The sequence below is a fragment of the Arachis duranensis genome, chromosome 4 (assembly GCF_000817695.3).
Source record: "Arachis duranensis cultivar V14167 chromosome 4, aradu.V14167.gnm2.J7QH, whole genome shotgun sequence".
In the NCBI taxonomy this organism is placed as follows: Eukaryota; Viridiplantae; Streptophyta; class Magnoliopsida; order Fabales; family Fabaceae; genus Arachis; species Arachis duranensis.
In genome coordinates this window covers 91,703,754-91,725,949 of record NC_029775.3, presented here as the reverse complement: position 1 = coordinate 91,725,949, position 22,196 = coordinate 91,703,754, and the positions used below count along the sequence as shown (strand labels likewise).

At 35.7% G+C, this 22,196-nt stretch overlaps 1 protein-coding gene across 1 annotated transcript in view; it reads left to right on the top strand.

Annotated features, from left to right (window-relative positions):
• Positions 1–19,002: 19,002 nt before the first annotated feature.
• The window catches only part of LOC107484900 (vacuolar cation/proton exchanger 3), a gene marked incomplete in the record, with an annotated part of 5,262 nt that continues 2,068 nt past the window's right edge, over positions 19,003–22,196 (top strand). Inside the window, 5 exon segments of the mRNA XM_016105458.3 lie at positions 19,003–19,440; positions 21,348–21,415; positions 21,570–21,598; positions 21,870–22,066; positions 22,145–22,196. Coding sequence (XP_015960944.1) covers positions 19,159–19,440; positions 21,348–21,415; positions 21,570–21,598; positions 21,870–22,066; positions 22,145–22,196 — 628 coding nt within the window.

Here is a 22,196-nt window from a genome sequence, read left to right as displayed (position 1 = left end):
AAATTTGAACAGAGGGTTGCGCGGGAGTGGCACAAGAATGATGCCTCTAGCACAAACAAACCCACGTGTACGCGTACCCCATGCATGCGCGTTGTTTGTGATTTTCACCACTCACGCGGGCGCGTCACTGACGCGTACGCGTGACCTGGAAAAACGGTGTAAATATGTGTTTGGACAGAGAGTTGTGCTAGCTTGGGGCTGGAAGTGTGCTAGAAGCACAAAACTTGATCACACGTACGCGTCCCTGACGCGTGCGCATCATCTGCACAAATGGCCATCCATGCGTGCGCGTGCATGACGCGCACGCGTCGATTTAAAATTTGGGTTCCCAAGCCACGCAAACAGAGACTTGTGCATGCGTGCAGCTGGCTACGCACGAATCGCACAAAATCCAGGGCACGCGTACGCGTGCCTGACACTTACACGTCATTAAGAAAATTCCACAACCCACGCGTACGCGTGCTGCCCGCGTACGCGTCGCCTGCGCTGCACAACTACACAAGTTCGCCGCCCAGTTTTAATTTTCTTCCCCCTCTCCCAATCCTAATTCTCTCTTGTTCTTTTATCCTTTTTTTTTCTTTCATCATAATATTTGTTTCTTTCTATTTTCAGTTCTTCTTTACTTGAGGACAAGCAAACCTTTAAGTTTGGTGTTGACGCTTCACTTAAGGGTTTTATGTTTATTCCTATGACAACAAAAGGGAGGCGAATCATCTTCATTGAGGAGCACAACCTGACGAATAAAGCGACCGCTAGGATAACTAAGGTGGTTGAGTTTCTTTAATTTTTTATTCCTCCCCTCTTTTTCTATGTTTTGTTCCAGTTTTCCACTGTTTTGCTTTGTTTATTGCATGATCCTTTATTAGTTAGAATCCTAGGTCTAGTTTAGTTTTTTCCTTAATTGCTTTAATTCTGAAAAGATGTCGCATGTATTACTCACTAAGCTTGAATTCAAAAAAAAATACAGGAGTGATATATTGCATGAGAAAGTGGGCCTATATTGAAGAATAGTCTTATTTACTTAAATGTGGTGGTATTTTCTGTGATTCTGAATGCAATGCATGAACAGTGCATATTTTTTATAGTGAAGTTTATGAATGTTAAAATTGTTGGCTCTTGAAAGAATGATTAAAAAAGAGAAATGTTATTGATAATCTGAAAAATCATAAAATTGATTCTTGAAGCAACAAAAAGCAGTGAAAAACACAAAGCTTGTAAAAAAAAAGATCCAAGGCTTTGAGCATTAATGGATAGGAGGGCCCAAAGGAATAAAATACTGGCCTAAGCGGCTAAATTAAGCTGCCCTTAACCATGTGCTTATGGCGTGAAGGTGTCAAGTGAAAAGCTTGAGACTGAGCGGTTAAAGTCGTGATCCAAAGCAAAAAGGTGTGCTTAAGAACTCTGGGCACCTCTAACTGGGGACTCTAGCAAAGCTGAGTCACAATCTGAAAAGGTTCACCCAGTTATGTGTTTGTGGCATTTATGTATCCGGTGGTAATATTGGAAAACAAAATGCTTAGGGTCACGGCCAAGACTCATAAAATAGCTGTGTTCAAGAATCAACATACTGAACTAGGAGAATCAATAACACTATCTGAATTCTGAGTTCCTATGGATTCCAATCATTCTGAACTTCAAAGGATAAAGTGAAATGCCAAAACTATTCAGGATTGCAGTTGTAAACCCCACTATATGAAGAGACATGAGCTTAATCGAACTTTCATTCTCATGCAAATTCAAATCCTAAGCTTATATTAGTTTCGGTTGCTTGAGGACAAGCAACAATTCAAGTTTGGTGTTGTGATGCGTGAGCATCTTTTCCATCTTTTCCTAGTGAATTTGCATCTAATTTGTTGAATTTAATAAAGAATTAATAATCTTTTAGCCAATATGGATGCTACTTTGAGTCTTTTGCAATTTTTTTTATTTTAGGTAGCATTCAGCTGGAATTGATGGAGTTTTTGCAGCACAAGAATCAAAGAAGATGGCAGCGAGGAGCGACGCGTACGCGTGACTGACGCGTGCGTGTGATTTGGGCTTTCCATGGCGATGTGTGCGCGTGACTGTCGCGTACGCGTGATTTGAAGAATTTCACAGCGACGCGTGCGCGTGACTGACGCGTCCGCGTGACTTGCGAAAAAGACCATCGACGCATACGGGCGACATGCTCCACGTGCAGAAAATGCAGAAAACACTGGGGGTGATTTCTGGGCCCCATTTTAGCACCCAAGTTAGGTGCGGATCCAGTGAAGCCAAGTGGTCCCCACGTTACAAGACGCGGAGTAGTTAGTTAATTCTGATTTAAATTCAAATTTGATTTTAAAATAGGAAAATATATTATCTTAATTTTAGATATTAGATTTTAAAATTAATTAGGATTAGTTAAAAAAAGGGTAGACTTCTCTTTTATTGAAGAGGTTCCATGAGGGGGATTCCATTAGGGAATTCTATACAAATTTACATTCCGCATTCCATGAGCAACTAATCCTCCATTGTTAAGGTTAGGAGCTCTGTCTATTTGTATGGATTGATTTTATTTATGTATGAATTTATAATTTAAGAATTGTTTTCACTCTTTATCTTATGAATTTGGTTGGAACGGAAGTGTGACCCTCTTTCGATTTGAGTTCTTATAAAAATTGGAAAAGCTCTTTACTTGAACAACAGCTTGAAAACAATTTCTCCTAAATTTTAATTATTTGGATTTAACAGGATACGTGACATATAATCCTCTTATTTTTTGGTAATTAGAATTTTTGTGGCATATAAACTAGAATTTGAACTTCACCTTCTAGTTGGAATTAATTGACCAAGGAATTGACAGTTAATGAATTTTAGAGGAGGCTAGAAAGGTCTAAGGAATTAGGGTCTAGTCACATATAATTTACCATAAATTAAATCCTACATGATTAAAATAGTTCGTAAGAAAAGTTAATCCGGAAAAATAAATAACTCTGAAGCCTTAACTGTTTTCTCCATATTTTATTCCCAACTTATTTATTTGTCTATCCTTTTGATATTCTGAGTTCGAACTTAAACCTTTTGAATATCTCAAAACCCTTTCTGCTTGCCTAACTAAGCCAATCAATCAATCATTGTTGCTTGATCCATCAATCCTCGTGGGATCGACCCTTACTCAAGTAAGGTATTACTTGGTACGACTCGGTGTACTTGCCGGTTAGTCTGTGGTTGTAAAAATACCACACCACCAGTCAAACAATAGGCCTCCCTTCTTCAACGGAAAGAACTATGCCTACTGGAAAGAGAGGATGAGGATCTTCATCCAATCCATTGACTACAACATATGGAAGATTGTTGTAAGCGGCCCCAAGATTAAAAAAAAAAGTGCTGATGGAGTGGCGACTCCAAAAGAAGAAACTGAATGAAATGAGACGACAAAAAGAAAATGGAACTAAATGCCAAAGCCATCAACCTTCTTCACTGTGCTATCATCTTTGAAGAGTACCGAAAGGTGTCTAGATGCAAGACAGCTAAAGAAATTTAGGAGAAACTCTAGGTTACACACGAAGGCACTAAACATGTCAAAGAAACGAGGATTGATATGCTGCGAAAAGAGTTTGAGATGTCTTATATGAAGGATGGAGAAAGCATTGATGAAGTATTTGAGAGATCCTCAATCATAATCAACAACCTTGATGCTATGGGTACAACCTACTTAGAACAAACTCTAGTGAAAAAACTCCTTAGAAGCTTCACAAAGGAATGGGAAACAACTGCCACTGTCCTAGCCAAGAGTAATAACCTAAGTCCCATAACCTATTATGAGCTGAGAGGAAAACTCCTTACCCATAAAGTCACACATACTAACCCAGACACAAAGAAAAATGGAATACCCCTTAAGTCAAAAATAGAATCAAAAGACAGTGAGTCTAGTGATGGTTTTTCAGTGATGAACTTATGTTTTTTACTAGGAGACTTAGAAGACTAATGAGGAACAAAGGCAAGTACAAGGGTTCAAGCTCAAAGGAATACAAGAAGGACTTGAGCAAGGTGATTTGTCATCACTGCAAGGAGGCTGGACACTTTAAGTTCAATTGTCTGAAGCTCAAGAAGGAAGAAAAGGGAAAGAAAGAAAAGAAAAGAGTGCTCATGGCATTTTGGGAAGATCTTGAAAATGATTCGAATGAGGAAGAAGACTCCGAATGTGAAGCACAAATCTGCTTTATGGCTGGTGATGATCAACTTGATGAGGTAAATTACTATGACTTGTCCATAGATGATTTACATGTTATAATTGATGACCTCACACAAAATTCTTCAAAATTGCTGGAGAAATACACTAAATGTAAATCTAAAAAAGAAATGTTGAAAGCTAAAAATGATTTTTTGAGAGAAAAGGTGAAGGAAACTGAATGTACTTTGAACATTATTAAAGAAAATAGATTTCTAAAATCTGAACTTGAAAAACTAAAAGGAAAGCACATTGTGGATCCTTCTTAAGAGCTTATTGCTGAAAATGAAAGATTAAATGAAATGATTAAAAGATTGAATGGTGACTTAGCAAAATTTGCTCAAAGTTCTAGCAACTTGGACAAATTGCTTGCTAGTCAAAGACCATTGTTTGAAAAATCTGGTTTAGGATTTGTAACCAAGGAAAGTGCAATTTTCAATTATTCATCTATGAAATTTGTGGCTTCTTCATCAAAGACAAAATCCACTTCCAACAAATCTGGTCTTGGATATAATCCCACATATGACGAAGAACTTGAAGAACTCTGTCCTAGTGAAACTGCACCATCATCAAGAACCGAACCTACATCAAATAGGTCGGGTCTGGGCTATATTTCAACAAATGAGGTTTCTCTCAAAAATCAACCTCTTCACAACAGAACCTTACATTCAACAGGCCCAAATGTTTTAAAAAATTCTAGTTATGAAGCATTTACAAAAAAGGAAAAGCAATAACAAAAATTATTTTGTCAAAGGAAATGCAACTCTTCCAAAAACCAGAAAATTTCAGTCCTTTAATCATTTTCAGCATCATAACTCACCTCCTTTTCAGCAACATGCATAAAAAATTATTTTTTTAATTGTAAGAAATTTGGAATGCTGTGTTGTAAATGAAAAGTCCAATGAAGTGTTGTTTATTGCTAAGCTTTGTGATAATGTGTATGGACTTATCCTTGATGAACTAAAGGATCAAAATGTAGCTTGTTTTCATTCTAAAAAATCTGAAAAGTGGCTATGGCACAAGAGATTGGACCATGCAAGTATGTTTCAAATAAACAAACTTGTCAAGAAAGGATTAGTAAGAGGTCTTTCTTTGATAAGGTTTGACAAAGACATCACTTGTGATGCTTGCCAAATAGAAAAATAAACAAAGAGTTCATTTAAATCAAAGGAAGACATCTCTACTAAAAGACCACTTGAATTGCTACATATTGATTTATTTGGTCCAACAAGAATTCAAAGCCTAGGTGGTAAACATTATGATTTAGTAATTGTGGATGACTACTTTAGATTTGGTTGGGTTTTATTTCTTGCAAACAAAAATGATGCCTTTTTGGCCTTTGAAATTTTTAGCAAGAAAGTTCAAAATGAAAAGGATTTAAAGATCTCTTCTATAAGAAGTGATCATGGAACTGAATTTGAAAATCATTTATTTGAATCTTTTTGTGAGGAATTTGGAATATCTCACAACTTCTCTTGTCCAAGGACACCACAACAAAATGGTGTCGTGGAAAGAAAAAATAGAAGCATTCAAGAATTGACAAGAGCCATTGATAAACCACTATTTTATGGTTTATCTTGTGCTAAATTCAGTGGGTTTTATCAGTTCTTTGCACACTTATTCATACAAACTACGTGGTTTTACAAATCCTTTCCAATTTTGTTCTATGATTGAAAACTTGCTTCCTAAGCCCTTAAATTGTGTACTTTTAATTCCCCTTTATACCATTCGATGCCGTGATTCGTGTGTTAAGTGTTTCCATGCTTTATAGGGCAGGAATGGCTTAGAGAATGGAAAGGAAGCTTGCAAAAATGAAAGAAAAACAAGAAACCAAGGAGATGGCCAGTGAGAATCGACGTGCATGCGTACCTGACGCGTACGCGCAACTAGGCGCATTCCATAGAGACGCGGACGCATACCTGACGCATACGCGTGAGTGCGCAGAAGACCATCGATGCACACGCGTGCTTGACACGTACGCGTGACATGCGCCATGTGCAGAATTTGCAGAAGACGCTGGGGGCGATTTTGGGTTGAGTTTGGACCCAGTTTTCGGCCCAAAAACACAGACTAGAGCCAGGGGACAGCAAGGACTCAAGACATACACACATTCTCATTCATTAGTTTTAGTTTTAGTTTTGGGGAATCTGGGAGAGAACTTATCACTTCCTCCAGGGTTCTTCATAGATTTATAGAATCTCTAGTTGTATGCTTTTGAGTTGGATATTGAGAAGAGTTACTACCTCCGTGAAGTTTCTATCATTCTAGTTTGTTTTCTATTCCTTTACACTTTTATTTCACATTTATCTTGTTTAGAGTTATATGGATACCTTCAATTTTGGAATTAATTAATGCAAGGATACTTTTCTATTTAATTTCATTATTTGTTCATTATCTTTAATTGAGTTTACTTGCTATGTCTTTTTCTTACTCCCTTTACTTGTATGTGAAAATGGCACCTATATCAATGGAGTAGGTTCTCAACTTGACTTTGGAGTTGATTAATAGGAGACCCTTGTGTTGGAATGCTCAAGAGTTAATTTGAAACTGGAAATTGTTGGTTGGCTCTCTAGTCACTGACACTAATCCTTCCCAAGGGAGAGGATTAAGACTTGTGAATAAGAGTTGGCTTAATTACTTGACTTTTCCTTATTCGGTAGGGGTTAACTAAGTAAAAACAATAACCTGTTACTATTACTCTTGGGAAAATTCAACAAGGATAGAACTTTCAATTAATCTTCTCTTGTTCAAGGCTTTTATTTTAATTATATAAAACCCCTTTTTAATTCCATTGCTTTAATTTATAATTATTTATTTTCCCATTTCCCAAGTTCCAAATTTCTCGAAAAACTCCTGACCGATAAATAGCACTCTTTTAGCAACTCGTTGGGAGACGACCTGTGATTTTTACTCCCAGTATTTTATTCTTAATTTGTGACAAACTCCTTTTAAATTGATACACGGAATTTTCATCAGTTAAGAACTGTACTTGCAATGCAAATTTTCATTATAAACTCTTAATCGGTAATTTTTCGCACGTCAATTTTTGGCGCTGCTGCCGGAGAATTGCAAACGTGTGCCTTATTATTAGTTATTGTAAATATTTGCTTTTTGCTTGTTTGTTTGTTTTTGTTTTTAATTCTTATTAGCTACTATGAATTCTCACCCCTTTGGCTGTGAGTTTGGTTACAATTATGTCGCAGGAAATGGAGATTCCAATGAAAACATGCATCAACGTTGGGACAATCAAAGATAGGAGGCGCCACAAGGATTTGATCAACTCTCTTGGCAACAACCCCCTCCAATGTGTTACGAGCAACAACCATTCTATGATGCATATCAAGATAATGATTATGGTGGACCTTTTCGTGACAATCTATCCCCACCACACTATGCCTATGAGCCCCCTCCTCAACATAATTTTAAACCACCATACTCACAAGCCTCATACTACCAAACACCCTCATATGATTCTAACCCTTACCCACCATACCAAGAGCCTTATGAGCCCTACGAGCCATACTTGGAACCACCCCCATTCCAATGCAACTACTCCCAAGAACCACCATCTCCATATACACCTTCCACATATCCATCAATCCACGAGTCATATGATCTTAATTATGTTATCCAAGAGGAACAAGAGTCAAGGGATCGTCTCAAGGAAAAACTGGATCGATTTCATGCAACCCTTCATCAATTGGAGTGAGTAGTAGGTAATTTAGCCTCCCTGCGCTTTGACACTCAAAGTATTCCAATTTTGATGAACATTATTTTTATGTCAGTATAGAAATGGTAATAAGTCCAATCGTGAGTATAGTCTAACCAACACGCAAATTCCGCATCAAACAATTCTACAATCTATAATCGAGAGTATTAGTCTCGAGTCGTCCTCCTTAGGAATTGCCTTAGAATGCACATTATTTATTAGGAAGTCTTTTGTGATTTTTGAGAGTTGTTATGAGAATTTAAGCTAACAAAAAGTAAACAACAATCAATCAAGATAAAAGCCTTGGCCAAGGTTGAGCATTGGAAGTTCCACCATTATAGTTTCCTTCAATTGTGATGACAATTGAGTGTTGCTTCACTTAGTTAACACCTAATTATGGAGGAAAGTCAAGTGAAAGTAACTAACTTGAGTCACAAGTCCTAGCCTAACCTTTGGGAAGTCTAGCTTTAGTGCACTCCAAGCCAATTAGCAATTCTCAATTCTCAATCAATAATTGATATCCACTACTCAAGTGTCTCCAATAACTCAACCCCTAAGCCAAGTAAGGAAATTCTACTCCATAGCTAGGGTTATCATTTCATCAAATATTTGGTGAGCATTCATAAGAGACATTATGAAATTGAGGAAAAGAAATTGAATTCAAACTATCTATCTCAAGCAATCATCAACAATCAAACAATTGGAATCAATGAACATGAAAATACCTCAATTTACTAATCCAAATCAAGTAACAAAGTATTCATAGATCTAGAGTAAATGAATCAAAAGAACACAAATTGAGAGTAGGAGAAGAGTAGATCTATGACTTGTAACAAAGCAAAATTGAAGTAGCAACTGATCTCACCAAGAAATCAAAGGAGAATTGCAATGGAGAATGAAATTCTAGAGAGACGTGGGAGTTTCTCTCTCTAACCAATGTAACCAACTAATGAAAATATCTAAAAATGTGTAAGAATGAGTGAATGGATCCCAAGCCCTTCAACCCTTGGTCTTTTTATGCTTTTTCTGCCAAAACTCTGCCCCAAAACAGGGTCAGCAACTACCTAAAATCACTGGTCACGTTTTCTTTTAAAAATCACGTGCACCCATCGGCGTCTACGCGCACAGCACGCGTACGCGTCCCTGGGGCTTTAGCAATCCGCGCGCAGATGTAAGGCACGCAGGCGCGTCCCTTGAGGTTCTGGCTCAGCCACTAAATACGTCGACTCCTGGCTTTGGCTCCCTCGCGCTGGTCACAACGATGCACATCCGCGCGTACGCGCCAGGTGCACGTGCGCGTCCTTGCTCAAAATTCCAAAGCTCCAATTTTCATGCTCCTTCCTTTTATGCATGCTCCCATCCTCTCCTCCAAGCCATCCTAGCACTATAAACTCTGAAATCACTTAACGCACGGATCACGACATCGAATGGTAATAGAGGAGGATTAAAATATATCTAATGCAATGCAAAAGAAGCATGTTTTCATTCATAAGGCAAAATTGGGAGAGGAACACAAAATCATGCATTTTTATATGAATAAGTGTGAAAGATCATTGATAAAACCCTCAAAATCTATACAAGATAAACCCTAAAAATGGGGTTTATCATCGGCACGGAGAATTTTGGAGGATAGACTCCGTGCTCCTACATGTGTACCACATATGCCCTCATGGGCCTTGGCTATGGAGAGATTGGCCTCCGACCTTTTTAGACATTTTAATAGGGGACAAATATACCCTCGTCTATACAAGCTATCATTTAAAAATGTAAAGAATGAAACTTGTCTCCTGAATTTTTTCAAATTACTAATTTCAGGCGCTATGTTTCTAGTTTTGAGATACTAGATATAAGGCCGTTGCCAGTCATCATCTTCATTAATGTTGCAAACATTAATGACATGGATGCTTAGTGTAATTAGAGTGAATTTCAAAAGAGTGATAGTGTGTGATTGTGTACTGGCGAGTTTTGACAGAATGTCAGCTTGGTAATTTTGTTCCTTTAGAATATGATGAATTTCAAATTTTAAAAAATGAGATATCAGTGATTTCACATGTAAGTATTTTGTTAAGAGAGAATCTTTGACTTGAAAAAATTGATTTACCTGTTGTACTACTAATAAAGAGTCACATTGTACATTTATTTTAGAAATATTTAACTCAATACCTAACCTTAAGCCTGCAAGTAGTGCTTCATATTTAGGCTGATTGTTGCTGGCTTTGAAAGAGAAACGTAGAAAGTGTTACAAATCAATTATCTTCAAGAAGAAATATAACTCCTGACCCTTGGGAGTTAGAGGCGCTGTCGACATATAGTGTCCATTTTGCTGGCATATCATCGGAGGTGGGATCAGTAAACTTGGCAACAAAGTTGGCAAGGTATTATGATTTGATGGATCCTCGAGCTTGATATCTGATATCATACTCGGATAGTTAGATAGACCATTTTATTAATCGTCCAACTAATTCTCATTTTGTCAGCAATTGTCGTAGCGGTTGCTCAGTTTGAATATTGATGATATGACTCTAGAAATAAGGTCTGATACACCTAGCTACTAAGGCAAGGACAAGCTTTTCTATCTTTGGATAGCAAAGTTCAAAAATTTGGAGAGACTTTCTAATGAAGTAAACAACTTTTTCATCTTGTCCCTTTCTGTAATAAAAGCAGAACTAATTTCCCGGTTAGTATTGGATAGATAAAGATAAAGTTCTTCTTCAAGTTCAGCTTTTTGCAAAATGGGAGGTTTTGAAAGAATAGTTTTTAGATTTGAAAATGCAGTTTCACATTCATCATCCCATTTGAAGTTATTTTTCTTTTTGAGTGATTGAAAAAAGTAAAATGATTTAGAAACTAAACAAGGTAAAAATATTGATAAAGCAGCAAGTCTCCCTGTTAATTGTTGGACCTCCTTTACTTTTTGAAGACTTTGCATTTTCATAATAGCCCAGCATTTTTCAGGATTTGCCTCTATACCTCGACTTGTAAACAAAAAGTCGAGGAATTTGCCTCCTTGGACACCAAAGGAACATTTCTCAAGATTAAATCTCATGTTGTATTTTCTGATTTGTGCGAAAATCTCCACAAGGTCATCTACGTGAGATTTGTTGACTTTGGTTTTTGCAACCATGTCATCAACATAGACTTCCATGTTCTGACCAATTTGCTTGGCGAACATTTTATCCATAAGTCGTTGGTAAGTAGCACCTGCATTTTTAAGGCCAAAAAGCATGACTTTATAGCAAAAATTACCATATTCAGTTATGAAAGCAGTTTTATTTTAGTCTGATGGATGTATCAGGGTCTAGTTATAACCAGAATATATATCCATAAAAATTAAAGTGCCAAATCCAGAGGAATTATCAACTGAAGCATCACTAGATGGTAAAGGGTATGCATTTTTAGGACATGCTTTGTTGAAATTAGTAAATTCGACGCACATGCACCATTTACCATTATGTTTTTTTACCATGAGAACATTAGCTAACCATGCTGTAAACCTGATTTCTCGAATGAAAGTGGCATAAATAAGCTTTTTGGTCTCCTCCAAGGATGCTTGTTTCTTTTCCAAGCCGAGGTTGCATTTTTTCTATGCTATAGGTCAGATTGATGAGTTAATTACCAGCTTATGAGATATTATAGAAAGATCGACGCCGGGAATGTCGGTGAGAGTCCAAGTGAAGAGGTCAGAATTTTATTGAAGAAATCGGCTAAGGTTCTCTTTCTCGTCTTCTTGCATTGCTGATCCTACAAAAGTGAACTTATTTGGATCGTTAGTTAAAAAAAATTTTGTAACACTTCTATTGGGGTAGGACGATGTTGAAACTCGGCTCGTGGATCCAACTCGGCTAAGGAGGGAAGCTTGAGCGAGTTGTGGACGACATTTATTTGTGTACCTATAGCTCAGTTAGATATAGGCATTTTGAGACTGATGTTATAGCAATGCCAAGCTTCATGGGGGTCACTGTGAATTGTTGCAACAAGGTTGTCCTGCACATAAAACTTAACACAAAGATGAATTGTAGAGACAACTGTATCGAAATTATTCAAAAAAGGTTGGCCAACGATTAGGTTATAAGGACTAAAACAATCAACCACAAGGTATTGAACATCTAAAGTTTTGGTTAGAGGACTCTCACTAAGTGTTGTCTATAACCACATTGATCCCAACACAGGTATTCGTTCACCTGAAAACCCCACTAGGCCTCGAGTGGATGGTTGCAATATGTTGTCACTTAACTTTATTTTCTAAAATGTGGAGTAAAATAAATTATCGATGCTGCTTTTGGGGTCCAACAAGACTCTGCGAACAATTAGATCTCCCAGTTGAATTGAAATCGGACGATTAGAATGTCATTTCAGGCAAGTTGGGCAAAGTTTGATGATTGTTAATGGTGTCCTCTACAGTGAGCATAGCTTGGTAGGTGCGTTTACGAGTAGAGCTTGATACTCCACCACCAACAAAGCCCTCAGATATGCAATCAATCACACCTCGGGTTGATTGGGCTGAGTAGTGTGTGCTTTGTCCTTGTCTCAACAAGATTGACCCGCAGAAGATAAGGCAGATGGATGTGTGATGCACTTTTGGATATGGACGCCGATGTATTTTTCCAAATGTCCTTGCCAAGGTAAGCGCTCGAGTAAGCCTTTGGCTACAACACACTCATAAGTAGTGTGCTCGTGTTTTTGATGAAAAGTACAGTACTTTATTTTGTCCACATTCTTGAGATCTTGATAGATTCCAACCTTTCAAGGAGGTTTGATTAGCTTTGAATTTAGTATTTCCTTAATGATTTCTTTCTCCTGATGTTGAATTGAGTGTAAGAATCATAACGTGGTGTTAATTAAAAAGATCTCTTGTTATCTCGATTTTTGTCATCATCCTTGTTGGTTTGACCTTTTTTGACCTTCAAGCTTGGTGCAGCTCTTCGATCTCCATTTGTCCCTTGGCTTTCTCTTTAAATTCGGCCAAGGTTTGAGGTTTTGCCACAGTAATAGCCTCTTGAAATTTTCCTGGGCAAATGCCACTTTTAATAGCATGTAAGTGTACCTTTGGATGAAGGTTTGGAATGCTCATTGCTACTTTGGTGAAGTGAGTATAACGTACTCTCTTAAGCTTTCATGCTGCCCTTACTTGATGGTGTTCAAATAATCGGAGTCATGTAAATATATGGAAGATACAGCGAATTAATCTTCAAATAACTTAGCGAGCTCCTGAAAGCATAAGATAGAATTTGCAGGAAAAGAGGAAAACCAATCAAGTGCAGGACCGTCTAAAAATGTTGGAAAACAACAACATAAGATAGGATCAGAACCATCGTTTACTATCATCATGGAGCAAAAATTTTTTATGTTCTTTTTTGAGTCCCCCATACCGTCAGAGGGAGTTAATGTCATCTGTAAAACTCAGAGCTTTTGAAAAAGGGCTATCATGAGCTAATTTCAAATTCAGTATTTCTGTAGCTTCAATTTCAGAAATTTCTTTATTAAAGAAAGTTAAAGCGAGTTTTGATTTATTGAATTTGAAATAAGTTATGATTATTATCCAATTCTACAATTATTGGATTATTTTCTATATTTAAATTATAAAGTTGGCAGTTACGAAATGATAAGGGTTTTATATGATTTGGACTAAATAATTAATATTTTAATATATTAATACGGCTGTTTTGGAAAATAGAGAAATTAGTTATATTATTTCTAATTTTTGAATTTGAACATTTTATTGAAAATAATTTGTGAAAGTGATGAACAAATAGTATTTTCTATATATAATTAGTGTTGGATTTAATTGAGTTTCAATTACTATATTATCCCTACTCTTATATAAAATTACAAAAATGCCCCTAACCCTAATTTTTTCAAAATAATGAAACCCTAATTTTCCAACCCCTAACCTTAACAGAAGCAGCCCTCACCCCCTTCATCCTCTTCAATGAAAAACTTCAGACAAAAGAAACAGAAAATCATGGAGGAGGGAGCTTGAGAAAGGAGTTCGAGCAGAGAGGGAACCGCCCAGCCGTTGTTGTCGTCCCGCCACTCACTGCCGCTGCTGAAGGAGCCGTCACCAATGCGTCGTCGTCGCTGATGAGTCCGGCCGCCGCCCAATTGCGCCGCCGTCATGAAGTCCTCGCCGCTGTCTTTCTGTTTGCAAATCGTTGCCATCATTGGAGCAAAGGGCGAGAGGGAGAACTTGCGGTGGGGGAGAAAGGGAGGCGTTGCCATTCTGAGCAAAGTTACCGCCGCCGTTCCTTCGTCACCGTCGTAGTTAGGTCACCGGGAGAAGGAGAACCTGACATGAAGAGGGAGAAGAGCCATTGTGGTTCGTTTCTCCCAAATCACTCTCACCACTACCTGTGCGCCATTCATGCTTTCGTCGGCACCAAGGGTCCGTCGCCATGGGTTGTTTCCACCGCCGGCGGTGCCATTGAAGGGAGCCTGCCGCCTCCGTCAAAAAAAGGTTCAGGCCGCCGCAGGTGTCGCTGCCGGAGAAGGGAGCTGCGTCGGATAACTCTTCCGGTAAGGGTTTTACTTGAGGTTTTTGCCCTTTTGGTTTTCGAGAAGGTTTTAATGCTACGTGGTTTTTATAGTTGATCCACCGAAGCTTCTGGCCGCCGCCGGAGCTGTTGCCGGGCCTGTTCGAAATCGCAGCTACTTCGTTTTGCTAGTTCAGCAAGTATTTATGTTTCGGAAAGCCTCACGTTAGTATTCTGTTGTGTTTGGTTAATGAATAAGAGTTTTGATAACGTGGGGTCGAGTCCTGATTATTATGTGTTGCGATTAGTGTTGCTATGGTTATTGCGAAAGTGGCTTGGAGCCGAGGTTTTGGTTGCCGTTGATTTTGAGCTAAGGCGAAAAGGACTCTATGAGGCGTTTGGGTTATGGCTTGCGTTTTGAGGTAGGGCGCTTTCCGAAAACTATATTTTATATTTGGAATTATTACATATGGATACTGATGTGAGATAATGTGTATTTGGTGACTGTAGCAGCCTTATGTATTATTTGATTGTCTCAAATGATTATAAATGTTTGTTTGGCTGGATTGTTGTGTGGTTTTGTGAAACGGAATGTTTTTAAGTTTATTCTTTTCAAGATCTGAGATCGAGTTTAATCCGTTAAGAATTGATTTGAATTGAGTTAATTTTTTTGATAATGCGAAATATCGAATGCACTTTTGGATTCGGCCTGGTTTACTTTAATTGACTTGGTTTTGACAAATGATTTGTTGCTGAACCGTTTCTTTAAAGCTTTGGAAATGAGTTAAATTAGTTGATATTGATTTGATTTTGGAACGGTTTCCTTGAGATATGAAAATGAGATGATTGTCGGCTTTAGTTTGCTTTTGAACTGAATTTTGGATCTGGACTGTTGAAAAGGATTGTGAAACGGTTTAGTTGAGACCCGAACCGGGTGGCGTAGTCCAAGTTTTAGGGGAGGTGCTGCCGAAATTTCTATAAAATCCGAATCTTTATTGAAATGTTGTCTGAAAAAATGATGAGTTAAAGGCTTCTACTATTTTATTTAAATTATCAAAAAAAAGGATGATTCATGCTTTTGAAATGAATTATTAAAGAGGAAATTGTGATTTAGTCTTGTTTCTTAAGAAAAGCATTGTATCTCTTTTGGGAGAAAGTTATTCAGATGAAACTTATGTTTTAAAGCTGTATTAAATGTGATAAGGGCTATGCCTTTGAATTTGGCTTGAGGGTTTCAATTAGAGAAGTTTCAGTGACTTTGAAAGAACCTGAACGTCTATTGACAAGTTTCATTTTAAAATGTTTTGGGAAAGGTTTTAAGTACTCTTTGAATTCTGAATCTTTGCAAGACTAAAACAATTTGAACAGTTGAAACTCTTTAGAATTTATCATGGGGTTGAAGCTGGTTTTGCCTAAGTAAAGGAAACGGCTTTGAAAGAAGTAAATGATTACATGACTCGGTTTGGCTTAGATCCTATTTTATTACTCAAATCAGAAAGCCAAGGTTTTAATGATTTTAAGAGAATTTGACAGAATGAGTTATGTTATTCTCTCCTAAAGACTTGAGACTCTGCCAAGGGACTTTTGTTATAAAATCCCATTGTTGGATGGATGATTTTGAATATTTCAAAATAAATCTTTAACTTTCCATAGTTTTGGAAGTTTTGGAAAGAGGATGCCGAGAGTGGCTTTATTTTAAAAAGGGAACCTACCTTCAGAAAAAGGAGCTTTTGAGCCTGAGATGATTTGAGAAATGGAAACTTTAAAGCCAAGGCTGAAAAGAGTTGAAACTTGATTTCAAGGTGAAATGAATTGAGAAAAAGTGATTTTTGGCTTAAATGCCGATTTTATAAATTTGATGATGTTGAATGGTGGAAGTGTTATTTTATTATAAGCTGGAATGGCTGTGTATGCTATTGAATTATGGCTGGTTGTCGAATGAGTTATGAGCCGTATGGCTGATTATGAATTATGAATTTAAGCCAGATGGCTGAGATGGATGTTGATCCATGGCTGAGAATGAATGCATATATGCTGAGATATTGATAATTGTGATTTTGCACTTGCACTATCTGAGACACGAGTTCCCTAGAAGAAAGTAGTGGCTAGCCACCACGTGCTCCAAGTGGAGACTCGAAACTCTGTTGACCATATGTTGTAAGGGTGGCCGGGCACTGTGAAAGCCCCGGATGAGCTCGCCCCCGTGAATATACACCAGTGAGGGTGTTGGATATGGATCATGATTATGATCAAGTTTATGTTGAGTATAACTCGAGTTGGGGATGCACGATAGAGGGACAGTACAATGGTTAGCTACCAGGACTTGTCGGGTTGGCTATATAACCGACAGATGATATCATTAGCCACTAGGACAGGCATGCATCATATGCATCTATGTGACATTGTTTGGGTGTGCATATTATACTTGGTTTGCCTTTGTGATTACTTGTGATTAACTGCTAATTGTTCTACTTGCTGTAACTGCTTGTTTGTGTTTGAACCTTCCTACTTGTGTTTGCGACTGAAACTCTGTTGGATTGTGGTGGATTAGTTGCTGTTGGATTGTTTGGGCCTAGGGCCGTGGTTGAAATGAGATGGACCGATGGTTGGTTTGAGTTTTGTGATTCTGGTTAGGAAAAGTATGAAAGGCTAATTTGGTTCAGTATAAATAAACCTTTTGAAAGGCTTTTAAATCTTATTTTGATTGAACAGTTACTCTTTCAGAAAATATTTTAGATTTCTCTTTTATTGTAAACCGTTGTTTTTAAACGAGGCATAAGACGGTTATTAATCACTGGTACGGTTTATCTTCATGTATCCTATTACAGTAATTCCCAAAAACTCTCTACTGAGAACCCTTTCGAAGATGATGTTCTCACTCCCCTACATTTTTTCCCTTTCAGGATATGGACGCAGATGTTATGAAGAGTTTATTTAATTGTTGTTGAGATGCTCTGTATTGCTCTAGTTATTATTTATTGTACCCTTGCCTTTATCTTGATATATTCTGTAAGAGGGATAGGAATTGTATTGGTTAATGCTTGTAATATTATTTATATATAAGTATGTATATATATGGATGTACTCTTTAAGAGTTTTTGTAAGTTGTATGGTATCTATGGATGTACATTGTCAAACAAAAATATTTTTGGGAGCGGTATTGCGGTTTAAAGTTTTAAACAGGCTCATATTATATAATTAAATAGTATAAGTGTCGTCGTAATGTCCGAACTATCAGAGTCGCGCAGCCAGAAGCGTGAGTTTTGGTTGTTAGGGTGTTACATCATCGGTAACGTAAAGTTCCTGGATAATTTAAAATCCATGACCTCGGCTGTTAATGGTCCAACTGCGTTGTCCAATTCATTGTCTTCATTATTTTGTTGATCTCCTCTGGTTATTGAGTTTCAGAGATATGCATTGGATCAGAGTTTTTTTCCTCGTCATCTTGTCGTTCATTGTGATCATCGTTATGAGCAATTCGAGCATTGGTTAGCTCAACTTTTTGATTTGTCATTTTTTTATTTTCTTCTGCCATGCGCTGATTAGCTTGATGTAACTCTATCACCATCCGAAGAAGCTCGGAAAGTGTGGGAGGAGGTTGCTCAACCATAAGCACACCTGAAAATTTTGGGACCTAAAGAAAAAAAGGACTTTTGTTTCTAGGCCCACGGTAGGCACCACTTGTTCTTATGGAGGTTGGCCACTGTATAGCTCATTAGCCAGTGAATAACTTGGAGCTTTCCGTCGAGATGAATTATACTTCGATAGTAGGAGAACAAAAGAGTGGGTATCTATAAAAAGTACTCAGACGCTCAAGTTAACAAGTGAATAATAAGTTTTGCAAATTGTCATACCTCAAAATGACTTTTTTATCTTTCTTTTATATTTGAAATGAAATGTATTCGATTATTTCTTCAAAAATCTTACTTAAATGAAGAATAATAATATTTTAAAATATTATTATACATTTTGATATTTTCATAATTGAACTATAATATTTATAATTGAATTATAATATTTTAATTANTTATTGAAAACGGTATTTCCTCGTCCACAGTAATAATTTGTTACCAGAGCACTTTCTGTTTATACACACGATACAATAGTAGTTGTTGTTGGACATAATTATACATTTGTCATTTATTTAGCTGTTAAAAGTTTTTGGATAAGTAATTATATGGTATATTTAAAATTTTTTTGATAAACCAATTTGAGGTTGATTATTTTTATTAAGTAAACTATTTAAGTATAAGATAGACAAAAGAAAATACAAAAATTACATTATAAGATCAAGAGAAACTATGTTTGTGTAAAAAAATATCATATAAAGTATTTTTATATTAATAAATTTTTAAAATAAATAATTTTATCACGTTATTATCACTTAGATAGTAACTGCCCACTCAGACTAGTACTTCTTGGACACATTGCATTTTCTTATTTCGGTAAATTCTTGATCAGTGGCTATCGGCTAATGAATGATGATTTTTTCCATTTTAAAGTATCAGTGAGCGGAAAAATTTTAGAAAAATAAATTAAAAAAAAAAATAATTCATCAGAAGAAACTTCGCGGAAGCTCCCTATATCACACCATAACATCTTATTATAAATATATATAGTTGTCATGTAGAAAACAACATACACACATAATAATAGAGCCTATAGCTTCATTCTAAGGCAGTTACAAAATCGGTTACAGAGTATTATTGTCACTTTATTGTTGCCATATTCATCATCATTGTAGAGCCCTTGTTGTCGTTTGCATTTGCCTCTAGTTGCTACAAAAAATGGCGTCTCACCAACAAGAGCCATGGCTTCTAGAGAATGGAAATGTGAAGGTGTTGACTAAGGAAATGCGGCACGGCCATGGCCGGAGCCGTACTGCCCACAACATGTCGTCCTCTTCTCTTAGGAAGAAATCCGACCGGACCCTGGTGTCGAAGGTTCGGTGCGGATTGCTAAGGAATTTGTTGGTTAACATCCAAGAAGTTATTCTGGGGACAAAGTTGTCCATCTTGTTCCCAGCAATTCCCATTGCCATCATTGCCCAATGCTATGGCCTTGGAAGAGTGAGTTCTATTGTTACTCTTTCGTAGCTTTTCTTCAGCATTTTTAACTTCGCAATGCTGAGGGTGTATAACTTGGTCATATACGAATACAATTTATGCATCAGGGAATCCTTTTTCATACCGTTTATATTAGATTATTAGTTTTGTGTCCGTCTATAAATTAGTGCCTAATTTTTATTTAATTTATTTTTTAAATTTTTTTTTATATTTTTAAAATTAAATATTAATTGTTATTTTTTTTTTTCTAACAAGTTACACACCATAATAATTTTCGTAGTTTTGTTGTTATAAAACTTTTGTTGACTGGTTTTTTATTACTCTAAATTGGTTTGGAATAACATTAAACTTTGTTAGGTAGACAATAATTTTTGTGAATAATATGAACAATGAATTTTAAAATTGACCTAATAAAATAAAAATATATTACATCCTCTAAATTATCCACATAAATCTTAATATTATGATAATTATCCTCACATATAGTAAATTAAACATGGGATATATCTATTGTTCATATTATTTAATATTTTTATTATTTACCTATACTTTTCTATTTAATTATACGTGCAACATATTTTTACAGTGTTTCCAAAACAAAAATACTTTATAATAAACACTGAATAAAAATTTAATTCCGTCTTTGTCTATTTTTATAAAAATAAGGCCATTTTTATTTAAAAAATATTTTGATCTAAATTATTTTATTTTGAAATAATATGACTTTTTATTATTTTTATCTCTATTATTTTTATAGTTTAACCATAATTTATTATCATCGTTGTTTTTTTATTATCATCATCAATACTAATATCAATACTATCAACATCAGTGATAGATCTAAAAAATTTTGAAAATAGAGACAAATATATATAGTATAATAATAATTTTTATAATTATATTATAATATTGTAATTTATAAAATATGATTACTTTTATGTTTAAGATTTCAAAATTTGAGAGAGTTTCAATAAATCTAATATCACAGCACCTAATGTATGATTTTAGAGGTAGATTTTTTATTTTTTCAACCAATTAAAAGGCTAAAATTACTATTCAATCTTATTTCAAATATAAAAATGTCTACAAAAGTTGCCAATAACCTATATTAGTTTGTTATGGGGGCAAAATTAATTTTGTACGGGGACAACTAATTTATATTATCAAAAACTATTAAAAAATTTTCAAAATTTTACTGGGGCAATTGCCCCCACTACTTCAAGAGTATCAACATGAATGTTTTAAAAAAGATCTTTATATTATAAATTTTTTTTCTTATAATATCATTTCTAGCTATGATCTTTTTCTATTTAACTACCACCAATAAATAAATTTTTTAAAAATAAATTTATTAATAATTTTTGAGACTTTAAAACCCATAAATTACAAATACAATTTTTAAAATTAATTTTTATTATTATTTAACGAATTTTTTAATAAATAAATCATATTATCCCAAAATATAAAAATGAAAAGTCAAAGTATATTTTTTGGACAAAACATTCGTCTTATATTCCATGAGAATAGGTAAGGACTGAATTGAATATTTACTCTAACAAACACACAAAATTATCCATGATGTATTTATATATATTTTTTAATAAAATAATCAACTATTAAAATAGTCGAATTTTCTGTAGCAAATAATCAATCTTTTTCTACATCACTATAATAAATGTTTTCATAAATATCAAATATATATTCTTAGAGGATAGTTGATTAGTGAATTTTAGTGTATTATGTAGAATGATTGCTTTCAAAATAACTTGCTTATAGGAAAAAGCCAAATAAATTTTTCTTAAAAAAGGAAAACATTATTAAGAAGTAGCGTATCATTTAATTAGCACTTTGCACATCTTTTTGTCTATGATAAAGAAACAATGCCTAAGTAATTTCTTGATTGTAAACAGCCATGGATTTTTGCATTGAGCTTACTTGGGCTTACACCGCTTGCTGAACGTGTCAGCTTCCTCACAGAGTAAGGAAGATGATGAACCTGTTGTATTCTTTTATTTATTCTTCATTCAACATACAAGGTCTTAATTATTCTAGTTTTCTGGGTTATTTTTCATTGCTGATTCTTGTTCTATTTTCTTTTTTGGTGTTTGTTGCAAATTCAAATAATACTCCAGACAAGTTGCAATTTACACTGGTCCTACAGGTACGCAATACACCTTATATTACGTCACTTTCTAAGAGTTTGTTACGATATGCAATATTCAACTTTAACCGTTAGGATTCAGTTTGGACCATAACATTAATAATCATATACTCTTCTCATACACAGTCACATGTCCATTTAGGACTATTTTGGCAGCATATATAGTCACATGAAGTTATATTTAAGATTAGGGTAATTGATTAATAAGGTGTAATTACTGAATTAAGCTAATTAAAATGTTTTTTTTTCTTTTTTGTGTTATTAATTGCAGTTGGAGGGCTTCTAAATGCAACATGTGGAAATATTACTGAGCTGGTGATAGCAATATTTGCACTGAGTAGTAACAAAGTTGATTTGGTGAAGTATTCTCTACTGGGTTCTATCCTCTCAAACCTTCTGCTGGTTCTTGGAACCTCTCTCTTGTGTGGTGGCATTGCAAACCTTGCAAAGGAACAAAAATATGACAGAGTAAGCACCTCTATAAACACGTTAATTGAAACCCTTGCCAAGAGAAAAATTAATAATGTTAAGCATTGAATTTTGCAGAGACAAGCAGATGTGAACTCTCTAATGCTTCTGCTGGCATTGTTGTGCCACT